Below are 13,080 nucleotides of genomic sequence, written 5' to 3' on the forward strand. Positions count from 1 at the left end.
AAAATGTGTACCAATTCACAGCTTTAATTTGAACATGTGGCAGGTCCCTAAATGGTTTAAACTAATTCTATAATATTGCTACAGCTCATGAGAACATGAAGTGAATCAGTAGGTAAGCCATGGCTGATGTAAAGATTGTGGCTAAAACACTGGTGAATACCTTTTGCATTATATCAAACTGTATTATCAACACAATGAGTTTTGTGCTTATGTGACAATGAGGTTTTGTCCCTGATCTTAGTTTACTGTCTGAATTACTGATATCTGATAAGAAATTCTGATGTTTAAATTCCCTGAAATAAGAATAATATACCCTCTGCAGCACTGGTTTTTTTCAATTTGAAAAGTTAAAAGTGTCTTGAAAAATGGTCACTAAAACTTGATAGATTTTGTTTTCAAAAGGTTGGTCTCTTCTTTTTAACCAAGGTTGCTAACCAAGTGGTATGAAACATTTATGGTAGTCTAAAAAGTTATGGTCAAGTGTTTTTTGTCATATGTATAAAAAACCAAACAGCTTTCATGTACTTGCTTCGTTAATTATTATAATCCTGAAGCAGTGTATTAGAAGGTGTGTACTAGGATAATTATTTCTAGATGTTGCTATAAAAACTTCATTATTAAAATGCAGGCTTATCACAATGCCTGGCTGTCAAACAATGAATAATGGTGATACATTTAAAAAAAAAAAAAGGAGATTGGAATAAGAGACTCAGTCTGACTTTACAAAAGAATCTGAGAGTGAACCCTTACGCCCACATAATATGTGATCTTTTAAAAAGCAAGCTGAAAAGAAGTGGTAAAGCTGGGAAGGATGAAGTGACGTGTTCTTGCTGATTAGCTAGCAAAGGATAATGAAACATAAATTGTGTAGAGAGGACCAAAGAGTGAACGGAAGACTAGTGAGTTGGCTGGTTTTCACACGGAGGAGAGATCAAATAAGCAGTATAGGAAGAGATGATTAAAGGAAGCAGATGATGCCATGCCGTTGAGATTAAACTTATTCTACAATGGATGCACGAATGAAGTTATTAGAAGTTGGCTGTCCCCTGCTTATACATTGTGATATCACATATTGTTACCTCTCTTCTACCAGTAATGCTTCTGATGTGGTTTGCCACTGCCAGTGACAGACTATTCTGCTAGTGCAGTATTGATAGATGTGTTGCGTCTTTACAGAATCCTATTTAAATCTCTCTGACCAGTCCTTATGGAGCCAATTGCAAGATCGTCACCAAAGGGCATTCTGTTGTGCTTAATGCTTCTGGTTTTATTCTGATACTTGCATGTATGTGAAACTCCAGTTTTGTTTTTATAACTGCACACTTACTTTCCAAACCTTTGCGAAACGAGTCCTGTATATACTTCAATATATGATGAGGTCCCCACCAAATCAGCACGGGGGTAAAAGCCTCTCCTCTTACATTTGCATACGGAGTGGAGGGGGCAGCAGGTGGCTGCTACAGCTCTGACTGACCCTGAGCCTGGGTCAGGGCTACTAAATTCAGACTCCCTGCCTTCACCTCACCTCTGCAGCTTCTGCTCCTCTCACTGCTCCTTCCCCCATATGGTCAGGTGCAGCTTGGGTTTAGGGACCAACACTGCTGCAGTGCCTGCCTGGCCAATCTGCAGTGAGGATGCTGCTGCATCATCAGGGAAGGGCTGAGCTTCCACATGTCGTGCTCTGGGAGGGAGCAGCCCGAGCAGTGTCTGGCAATGAGGTGGGGGGAGAAGAGACAGACTAGGGAGTTGGCAGGGACTGGGCAGAGTTGGAGGGGAAGTGGCAGAGGAAGGGCAGGTCGTAGAGGGTTGAGGAACTGCAGGTAGGCAGGAAAGCTGCAGGGGGGAAGCAGTGGGTGGGGAAGAAGGCAGGGGGGCCACCTGAACCCCTCTCCAGCTACTGCTTCCTGGTGGGGGAAGGGAAGGGCAGGGGGATGGATTCAAGACAGCCGTCCAATACTTAGATTCTAGACCTGGAAAAGTATAACACATTTATAAAGTTTCCAGGGGTGTCTTGTAAGTTGAGTAAAAACAGTAGTTTTGCAACAGAAAAATTACATCTGCTTGTGAACCAAACTTGCTATAAGGAAGTTAAATTTGAATTACCAGTATTGCAGAATCATAGAAAAATAGGCTAGGAAGGGGCCTCAGGAGGTCATCTAGTCCAGCCCCCTGCTCAGAGGAGGACCATCCCCATCTAGATCATCCCAGCCAAGGCTTTGTCTTAAAACCCTACAAGGATGGAGATTCCACAACCTCTTTGGGTAGCCAGTTCCAGTGCTTTACTACCCTCTTTGTGAGAATTTTTTTCCTGAGATGTAACCAAAACTTCTCTTGCTGCAACTTGAGACCGTTGCTCCTTGTTCTGTCATCTGCCACCACTGAGAACAGTCTAGCTCCATCCTCTTTGGAACCACCCCTCAGGTAGCTGAAATTAAATCCCCCCTCAGTCTTCTCTTCTGCAGACTATTAGAAGTCCAGTTCTCTCAATCTCTACTCAGAAGTCATGTGTATCAGCCTCCTAATCATTTTTGTTGCCTTCCGCTGGACTCTCTCCAATTTGTCTACTTCCTTTCTGTAGTGGGGGGACATAAAACTGTTCACAGTACTCCAGATGTGGCCTCACAACAGACAAAACAGTTGTTTGCATACCAGACTGGAGGGCACATGTAAGCATGTGATTCTTTTAGAGGTACATGAAGCAGAATTAGCATCCAAAGAAGTATGTTTATAGCCGCCTTGGATTATAGGTTGGCTTTGCCAGTGATTGCTGTGAGGTTTTCAGATGGTTTAGTTAACTTTCATGTGCCACAACTGGCTTGTCAGATAAACTGAAATAACATGTAATAAATAAAACTAATGAAAAGCTTGACTAATATTTGTAGGTGCTATGAGATCCTCAAATGAGAATTACGGTAAATATTAAGTGCCAAAATCATTTAGATAACCCAATACTTGGTTTTGTTACAGTGTAATGTATATGGAGAAGAATGAAATTTCATTTAAGCACAATTAACTGCAGAGAGCAAGTATTAGGCTACTTTTGTTAGTCTGTTTTGTTCTTTGTTTTTCAAGTCTAAGTCTACTCCCACTACATTTTGACCTGTACAGGAAAAAGTGTTTTGGAGGAAGACAGTGACAACGATGGTGAACCAAATAAATATGACTTGAATGACAGCTTTATAGATGATGAGGAGGAAGACTTTGATCCTACTGATGAAGATTCTGATTGGGAACCAGATTCTGAAGACAAAGATAATGAAGATGTTAACACTCTTTTGAAAGAAGCACAAAAATTTGTTAAAACCAAAAAGTAACTACCCAAATAATGGAAAGGACTTGCTGCTTCCACATTTACCTGATGAATAGAGGAGGAGGAAAGCTGCTTTGAAAACTAATTTTCCCATCCTTTTATTAATGGAATAAACAAACAGAGTAATAGCTTTCTTTCCTTTTGTACACATTGTTTGGCTTTGGCTTTGGTTTTTTAGAAGGGGAAGTCAGATCATAGACTGAGATTATATTGTGTGTTTACTGAAGTAAAACATTTTGAAATAGAATTCTCCCTTCTGATTCTTTTCCAACTCTCTTATAGCTCATTGTCAGAGGGAAAACTTTCAATGTGGGATTATAGCATGTAGCATTTCTCATTAATAACTGTTGTGCTCAAAATTAAAAGGATTATGGACCTTTAGGGAGGTTTATTGGTGTGCTAAAATATAGTAAGTTACATGATGAATGAAGGTAACACTGCAGAAACTTTGTTATGGCAAATCAGTTCATAAATCACTAGGGATCCTAAATATTAAACCAACTCTTTAACCTATTAGCCAATTATACTACAGTGCCATTTTAAGTTTTACCAGTCTTCTGTTTATTAATTTATTTGACCCTTCAGTGTAAATTGATAATGTTTGCAAATTTCTTGAAGAAATAGTTTTTTAAATATAGACTGAATTTTCAATTATTTCTCAAGAGCAATTTCTGGGTGTTATTAATGGTGTACTTATTAAAGTACATCTTATTTTACATCTTTATAGTACATTTTTCTGATTGGAGCACATGATGATTTTGACAAGTTTATGCTAAAACAGCTATGTTATGTTAATAGCTAGCTTTACACAGAGAACTGATTTAGATTTTTGATGGACATAGCATAGGTAGAGCTCATAGCTATGTCTATAGCTAAGATTTCCAAGTACTTTCCATTAGAAGACTTTGTCCTCAGTATGCTTATTATAAAACTGCTTCTAACTTTAATTTTTCAGGGTGAAATTGGTGCATGTCCCAAGTCAAACTTTCTTTAAAAAGAAGTATAGGCAAAATGGTTTATGAAGTTGAAAAATCTAACATTTCTTTGCTTTACAGCTGGGGTATGCAATTTGGTAGAACATCACTGGTATTATGGATGTGCCTTTTGCTGCCCCATGAAATCTACCCAAATGTTCTTGAATAATGACCTTCCGAATGCTATTTTGCACAAATTCTTTGGCTTGCTTAAAGTTTGGTGACTAATTTCTCTGATGTGTGCTGATCATGCTTCCGTCATCCCTCACAGTTCCTATGTGTGTACCTTGGTCCCTGAGACTCAGAATGACCTGCTCTGTCCTTGGGGCAGGACTTCCTCTGTATTTTTTTGTCCATGCATCACAAGGAAGGTATTCATCACAAGAAAGGAACAAAAATAGTCTCTTGTGCTCTCAATAATCTCCATGCTTATGCCCAGGCAGAAAGGGGAAAAAAGAGGTTAACCTGACTGAAATGCAGGAGATGAGAGGCATAATCATGCTGGGGAAGGACCAGTGTGGGAAGGCAGCTTGGTCCTACAGTGTTGGATTCTTGATGGGGCTATTCTTCTAGTTTCTTTTCATATTACATGCACCTGTGTGCATGCAGGTGAGGACTGTTGTAATAAATGTGCACAAGAAGACCAAAGGTGGCTTGCATTTTGTGTGTTTGATTTACACTCTTAAGTCTTTTCAATTTTTTTTTTTAAAAAAAAATTATGCTGGTTTATATTTTGAATAAGAATATAACCCAGTGGCATGTAGCGCAGGACCCAGAAGGTAGGTCTTTGTAGGGGAAGGGATGGGGTGGGGAGGGCAGATCGATGCCTCCATAGTGAGGGAGGTAGTGGGGCAGGGGCTAGGGTGAATGGGGCCCTGAGGCCAGGGTGGGTCGTGGGACAGAGCCACGGGAGGCTTGTCCAGGGGTGCAGGGGATGTTGTGACTCCATGATGGTGTGTGCACCCCTGAGGGGGGCATGTGCTCCCTTGATTTGTGTGGGGTAGAGGCAGGATGGGGCTCTGGCAAAGCCCTGCTGCCTTTGCAGCAGGAGGCAAGCCATGGTGGTGTGCAGCTCCTGGAGCAAAGGCAGCAGGGCACAGAGTCCCAGCTCACAGCAGGCAGCCTCCCTCTGCCTCTAGAACAAATCCAGGGGGCACACATGCTCCCCATGCCTTTCCCGGGGGTACATATTGCAGCGGGGAGCCCTGCCCCACCCCCGTGCCCTTGGACAAGCATCCCATGGCTCTGTCCCATGCCCTGGCCCTGGGACCCCATTCACCCCTACCAGTGCCCCACTCCTTCACTGTTGGGGGGTGGTGTCTCGGTCTGGCCCCGCCATGCCTTCCCCTCCACAGACTTAACTGCTGGGCACTGCTCTACACGCTGCTGAGCTACGTTCTGGTAGGGTTGCCATATTTCCAATTTTAAAAACAATACCTCTGTGAGTAGGGGTGGGGTTGTTATGATGGGGGGAGCAGTAATATGCCCCTGCCCCTCACTTCCAAGCCACAGCATCCCCCCTCCCCCAGCCCTGATGCTGCCCCTTACTCTTGACCCACAGTACCCCCCATCCTGCCAGGGCATGTGGAGCCCCTCCAAACCCTACACACACACCCACAGCCCCCCACACCTGCACAAATTCCCACTCCCCACACACCCTTGCATCCACCCCAACCATACAAAATACATGCATAATTTTGAGTTTTTAAGCTGTGTGGTTAAGATCATGATTAATTGTAACTAATTTTTTCAGTTGCACAACTAATTGCGATCAATTTTTAAAAATCATTTGACAGACCTAATTTTCATGTCTGTAAAAGTACTAAGGGGCTTCTATAAAACAACACCCAGAGAATGAGTTAGAATAATTTGGTTAATGTCTAAATCTCTATTGATCTGCCTTTGGGAACAATGTAATGTTTATGCTTCCGCTGCATTGAAGATTTGCCTTGAAAGCTTTACACAGTCAAGCTATAAATGCTTGTGATGTTAGGGAGCCGTTCTGTATTTTGAAAGAACATGGGAATAATTGGTTTACTGTCTATTAGACTTGTTTCACATAAAAATAGTTTGTCATTTGACATTTTTTCCCTAGGTTTTGATTATATGTGTGGCCTTAGCAACCTTCAGCAAGCTGAAGCATTCTTTCCAGCAGGGTCATGCAAATCAAAATTTTCTCTGAAATGAAAAGTTGTTTTTTTCATCCCTGATGGTTGCCAGGGTCATGCACATAATCACAGAGAAAATCTAGATATCATTTGTAGTTTTTCATAGTGTTTTGGATTGAGTTACTAAATATCACCTCTCCTTCTACATTGAAAATATGATATATGCTGAGTAATGGCACAATGCAGAAGACACAACTGTCTTCAAGAGACCTTGCATCAGTAAGCAATTTCTGTATCCCTCTTTTAAAGACAAAGTATGTTTTCTGTGATTCTATACTGAAAAGTGATAGATTTGTTAATTTTAGAGTCAACACGGATCGGAGCTGTTTTTATCAAAGTTTGTGTCTTCCTGTGAGCCATGTCAGTAAGGTGGTTTTCTCATGGTAACATTTGCTCATTGTTAATGTAACAGGATTTTGACTGGCCATCTAAGGTACATTACATACAGACATTTAGGGAGGTTGTGGGTGGGGGAGGGCAGCAGGGAGAAGGGGTTAGGTTGTATTAAAAATGGCTACCCAATTTAAATTTAGTTTGCCTATGTGTGAACCTTACACTTAGATCCCTAATTTGGTGGATCTAAGTGTGAACTATTCAGAAGTTCAGGACAGTTAGATCAGTTTAAAAATGGCTGACCAGATCTAAGTTTAAGCATACCTTGGAGATTATCTAACTTGGATTGAGTTCAACAAGACAGATTTAACTGAACATTAAAGTTCCTATTGCAGCCCCTGGGGCTGGGAAAGGCCACCAACTGGCCCTAGGTTTGGGGCTACACTTTCTCTACCCACCCCAGTAGCACTGGGCTATTTTAAGCATCCCCCCACTTTCTACCCTTACAAGATGGAAAACCCCCTTTCACCCCACTGTGGACCAACCAGTTTCTCCCACCCTACAAGCCTGCCAACCCCCCTTCCCCCATCCTGGAAACCACTCCCAGTGCCATTTTACTGGCATTCAATGCCAGGAGCTGAAGAAGTAAGATGGGGGCTGTGGGCAGAATGGGAGGGAGTTGTATGTCTGCGGGTGGGAAGTTGCGGGGCTAGCCCCTGTTCCTGGTAAAAGGGAGAGCACCCCTCCAAACTCCCCTCATAGACTCTCATTAGTCCCCCTGATGCCGCCAGCACCTATGCATCCTTCTTGCTCCCCAATTCCACCCGTGGACCACACGTGCCCTCCTGATCCTATCAGCCCCCTTTGCCAACTTAACTTAGATTGGGTGGCCATTTTTAACCCAATCTAACTTCCCCAAATATCTATACATGCCCCTAGAGGTCAATTGTTCCTTATTTCATTAGCAGAGATCCTGGTTTTCTGTTTAAAAATCACAAATTCTCTGATACAACCCCCAAAATCCATGATTAAAATGAAACGCCACTATATATATAGAATATATAGATATCAGTTGAACACAATGTTTTATTGATATATTTACAATGTTAAAGTAATTTTGGAAGCCTACCAGTGCCTCAATCACTATAATAAATTCTAAATACCTTTAAATGTTGGTATTTGATTTTGTGTTTTCCTTATCATGGAAAATCAGAGCTTTCCCTGTCGTCTTTGTTCACTAGGATGCAGGTCCAGGCTCCTCACTCCCCACCCACAGCCCCCTGGCCCCTGCTGGTGCTCTTTATTCCCCAACCACAGCCCTACTGGCAGTCTCCAGCTGCCACAGCTACAGGGCCAGGGACCTGTGTCCACAGCTCCCTGTCCCCTGAATCAGGGCCCAAGCCCCAGCTGCTGCCCTCAAGAAGCAGCAGCTGCTATGGCCTGAGTGGGGAGCAGAGCACAGAGCCCGGCTCCCCTTCCCCCACGGGCAGTATGGCCGGAGTGAAGTCTGTTGTGTGCTTGGGTGTTGGCTGCCTGCTGCAGGCTTGAGGCTCCCCAAATTGCTGCCTTCCCCTAGGTCCTCTGCAGCCCAGTGGGTGGGACTCAGCAAAGCAGGGCAGAGTGGGGCCAGGCAGGGAAGCAAGTTACCCCCTGCCTGCCTGGCAGCAGTGAAGGGCACAACTCTATGCTGCTGCCTCCACTGCTGCTGGGTGGGCAGGGGCGATTTTGCCAGAGTGGTGTGGAACTTGTAGTGGTTCAGAGCTTCCCTGCCAAGTCCTGCTCTGCTCTGCTGCACCAGGTCTCACCTGCTGCACTGTGGAAGCCCCAGGAGGAGGGCAGGGAGCCTGAGCCCACAGTGTGCAGCCCACATCCACCCTGCACACAGATATAGAGGGCACATGCCTCCCTTACCCTCCCCAGGAGTGTGCCCAGTGGTGGGGAGCCAGCCCAACCTCCTCTGCTCCCTGGATGAGCTGCCCACTAGGCCTGTGTAAAGCGGCTAGTATTTGCTTTGGATTCAGATTTGGCCGATTCGGGGGACAGTGATTCAATTCGGTGATTCAGATCGCTGTCCTGAATTGATTTGACTGAATCTGATTCAGAGATTTGGCTCCCACTGAATCGGCTGAATCTCCAAATCAAATGGGCCCTACTCCCTGCTCTGTCAATGGCTGCCCCGCCCAGACCCAGCATCCCAGCTCTTGGTTGGTTTGTTTGTTTGTTTTTAAAGCTGCTGCCAGGCTGGGGGGGAGGGGAGGGTAGATACCCCTTGCCCCCCCACTGCTCTGTGGTGTGTGTGGGGGGGCTCTGCCATAAGCCCCCAGAAGCCCTGACAGCTGCTGCAGCAGCCGGTGAGTGTGGGGCTTTTTTTTAAAAGCAAGGATCCTGGGGCCAGGCAGGGCAGCCATGGGGGCTGGGAGACTGGGCAGGGCTTGGGGTGAATTTGGGGGAGCAGGCAGGGGTTGGGGCCTGGCAAGAGTCCCACCATGGCCCCCTCCTCCAGCCCCCTCACCCCCTACTTACCAGAACAGAGTCCGGGTCCAGCTCCCTGCATTGGAGAGCAGGACTGCCTGAATCTCTGAAGCTCTCTGAATCTTTTCTGAATTGATTTGGAGAGCTTTGAATTGATTTGGACCTTTTTATTGGTCTCCCAATTTGATTCAGATTCGGAGATTTGGTTGCCAAATCAGGCTGAATCTCCTCTGAATCAGCACCTGAAGCTTTGCACAGCCCTACTGCCTCATTCCATCCTGCTCCCTGCCAGGGTCCTGTGGCCATGCATTCCAGCCCCAAGCACCATGCACTGCCTGGGCTGGGCTGGGCAGCACCCCAGCCCTGCTGAACTCTGTTACCTCCCCCACCCCGCCATGGGGGCCTCAATTTCCCCTCCCCCCACAAGACTTGCATGGAGGAACAGCCCCATGTAGGCTGGAACTCTACCAGCCTTCAGATCTTTTTGCAAAACTGCAAAATCCACACATTTGTCTGTTAAAATGGGAAATCTGTGTTTCTCAGTCAAATAGGAAAATGCATGTTTTTTTCCGTTTTCCCATGGGAAACAGAAAACCCAGATCTCTGCTCATCAGCAGCCCCTTAAGCTCACTTCCATTATTACTAATATGTCTAGCTACTAACATTTCTAACAAAAGTTGATTGCTTGGGCAACGTTAGCAAAAGTCATAGTTTCACAGTTGGTAGGGTCAGAAGGAACCTGAGCAGATCATCAAGTCTGACCCCTGCCATGGCGGAAAAAGTACTGGGGTCAAACGACCTCAGCAAGATGTTTATCTAGCCTCCATTTAGAGACCCCCCAGGGTAGGAGCCAGCACCACTTCTCTTGGAAGTTGGTTCCAGATCCTAGCCGCCCTGACAGTGAAGTAGCGCCTCCTGATATCTAGTCTGAATCTACCCTCTGCCAGCTTGTGACCATTATTCCTGGTCACTCCTGGCAGTGCTCGGGGGAACAGGGACTCCCCCAATGCCTTTTGACTAATTTGTAACAGGCCAGTAGATCCCCCCTCAGCCTTCTCTTGTGGAGGCTGAACAGGTTCAGGTCCTGTAGCCTCTCCTCGTAGGGCCTGACCTACTGCCCCCGATCATGCGAGTGGCCCTCCTCTGGACCCTCTCCATGTTGTCCACATCCCTCTTGAAGTGCGGTGCCCAGAACTGGACACAGTACTCCAGCTGCGGCCTGACCAGTGTCACATAGAGGGGGGAGGATCACCTCCCTGGACCTGCTTGAGATGCATCTGTGGCTGCATGACAGGGTATGGTTGGCCTTCCTGACTGCACTCCCACTGCCGGCCCATGTTCATTTTGGCATCAATACTGACTCCAAGATCCTTTTCTGCCTCTGCACTGACAAGAAGGGAGTTCCCCAGCCTATTCCTCCCATCTAGTGTACCCACATCCCCCCACATCTTAGTGTCATCTGTGAATTTGAACAGGGTGCTTTTTACCCCCTCGTCCAAGTCACTGATGAAGATGTTGAACAGTGCGTGCCCGAGGACTGAGCCTTGGGGGACCTCACTGCCTACATCCCTCCAGGTCGAAAATGACCCATCCACCACCACTCTCTGGGTGCAGCCTTCCAGCCAGTTAGCTCTGTAGGTGTCGACACCACAGTCCACAGTCCCCCAGTTTTTTAATGAGAATGGGGTGAGAGACAGCGTTGAAGGCCTTCCTAAAGTCCGGAAAGATTATGTCCATTGCTACCCCTGCATCTAAGGATTTTGTGACCTGGTTGTAGAAGGCCACCAGGTTGGTTTGACAGGACCTGCCTCTAATGGACCCATGTTGGTTGCCCCTAAGCATAACCTCCCCCACTGGCCCCTCATGGACATGCGCCAGGATAAGTCTGAAGCTTGTATCTATTTTCAGGATCTAGTTTTTGTTTTGCGGGGGGGAGGGGGGTTAATTTTGAGAGGTATGGAGTAGAAAGTTGAATTGATTAATTAGTTAATTAGTCGATAATATGTTTAGTCAACATGGACATTAGCAAAACATATTATTCCCACTGGTTGTCAGTTTACTCATGCAGTATACGGGGAAGAATTCATTGGTTTCGAAGCAAGGTATATTGTGGAAAGAGATCCATACTAAAAGCAAAATTGTATGTAACCTCATTTTAGCAGGTACTTCTTGGTAGAATAGTAGAAAAATGTTTTCTAAGTAGTAACTGTGCTTTTACCCATGTGGCATCATGCAGAATACTGGTTTTGTGTGTCTATTAGATATTGTATTAGAGATGTTGCGTTTGGATGAACTTGGGATTTAACTTTTATATGACATGAGACTTTAAGAAATGAGGCACACTGTCATCTGAATGTTTAACAGGAAAAAAAAAATGGAAACCTCTATATATGGGGGTGTCAGGGAATCAAAGGCTTTAGCACTAGGGTTATTAATTTTAAATGTGACAAATTAAAGTTAAATCTGTAGGCTAACACAATCACAATGTTGAAATTAAATCTAATAATGGTTATCCAAGTTTGGCTTGACTGTCTGAGATATAAAACAATAACTCAGTGAAATAGAAGTCTGTCAGTTTAGCAAAATAATAATGTCTTACATTTCTGGAAGACCATTTGTGATAAAGTACCAGAAAAAATGGATTACAGCACATGCACTAGCTTCAAATGTTTGCTGGCTTTACTATCATTTCAGCATTTAAATTCAGGAATGATATGCTTTTTTGTTATAAGGTGGTTTTAGAATATGGCATGAAGATGCAGCCCAATTAATGATTAAGGGCAACCTTAACCATGTTATTTAAGGCTACCATATCCATAAGATGTAGGTCGGGGTGGCCAACCTTCAGCAAAGGTACTACAAGTGGCACTAATAGGCTTTGTGGGAATGTGTAAATGTGCAGTTAACATGACAGAATCAACTCCGGCACAATTTGAGCTGGAGTAAACTAATCTTGACATCACCATGTAAGCATGTGTTTAAGTGCAGTAATATACTCTCCCAACAGATAGTACCTGTCTGAGACTATCAAATACAGTGGTTCCCAACCTTTTTTTTTTTTTCCCACGACCCGTTGTTGGGAGTGGAGTGCAGCAGTAGCAGCCCAGGGGCAGGGGAGCTCCTGGCACGTGGCACAGCTTGTCTTTTGTGTGCATCACCATTGCTCTTGTAACCCTCGTTTGGGTTGCAACCCAGGGTTGGGAACTGGTGATCTAATGGCACTGTAAATTAGTTTCTGCTGGTCCAATTACCATTCACTTGTGGACAGTGATGCTTTACTGCACACTGCAGTTAATGTACTGTGCAGTAAAGTACACATGTAGACATGTTCTGTGTGTAGCACATGGCAAACTGGGGAGGAGACAGCAGAGTGGCAGATAGGGCGAGACACAGAAACCAGAGCAGCAGATCAGGTAGGAGGAAGGGATCAGACTGACTCTTGGACATGGTGTGGAGCTTTACAGTGTCCTGAGACTCGTAATGGGCTGTAAAATTTACATACACACAGATGCACTTCCTGTACACTTGGGCATTAGGCCAAACAATATAAGAAGACGGACACTAACTTCATGACTGGCAATAGAGGTAAAAGATGATGAAAATCACCTGCTCCATCAACTGTTAGCTGGAAGGCCAAACAGAGGGAGGCTTATGACGCTAACAAGGCTTAAAAGTTGTAAACTGTTTTGTACATGAAGCCCACAAACTCCTGGAAGAGATTGAGGATGCTAAACCAAACCTATGCTAAACAGAGTGAGCCAACTTCTGGGAAAGGTCAGAACTATTCCTACAGCATTTTTCTACCAAAACCAAATGAGTCCAT

The 13,080-nt window shown here is 44.8% G+C and overlaps 1 protein-coding gene across 2 annotated transcripts in view; it reads left to right on the plus strand.

Moving 5' to 3' along the window:
- APLF (aprataxin and PNKP like factor) overlaps positions 1 to 7,121 on the plus strand; it is a 100,530-nt gene extending 93,409 nt beyond the window's left edge. For both annotated transcript variants that reach the window (XM_090051050.1, XM_090051060.1), the window contains one exon: positions 3,109 to 7,121. In XM_090051050.1, coding sequence (XP_089907176.1) covers positions 3,109 to 3,314 — 206 coding nt within the window. In that variant the 3' untranslated portion in view covers positions 3,315 to 7,121. The remainder of the gene's footprint in view (positions 1 to 3,108) is intronic.
- Positions 7,122 to 13,080: the final 5,959 nt, after the last annotated feature.

Source organism: Crocodylus siamensis, chromosome 1, assembly GCF_052110815.1.
Source record: "Crocodylus siamensis isolate JL-2025a chromosome 1, ASM5211081v1, whole genome shotgun sequence".
NCBI lineage: Eukaryota > Metazoa > Chordata > Crocodylia > Crocodylidae > Crocodylus > Crocodylus siamensis.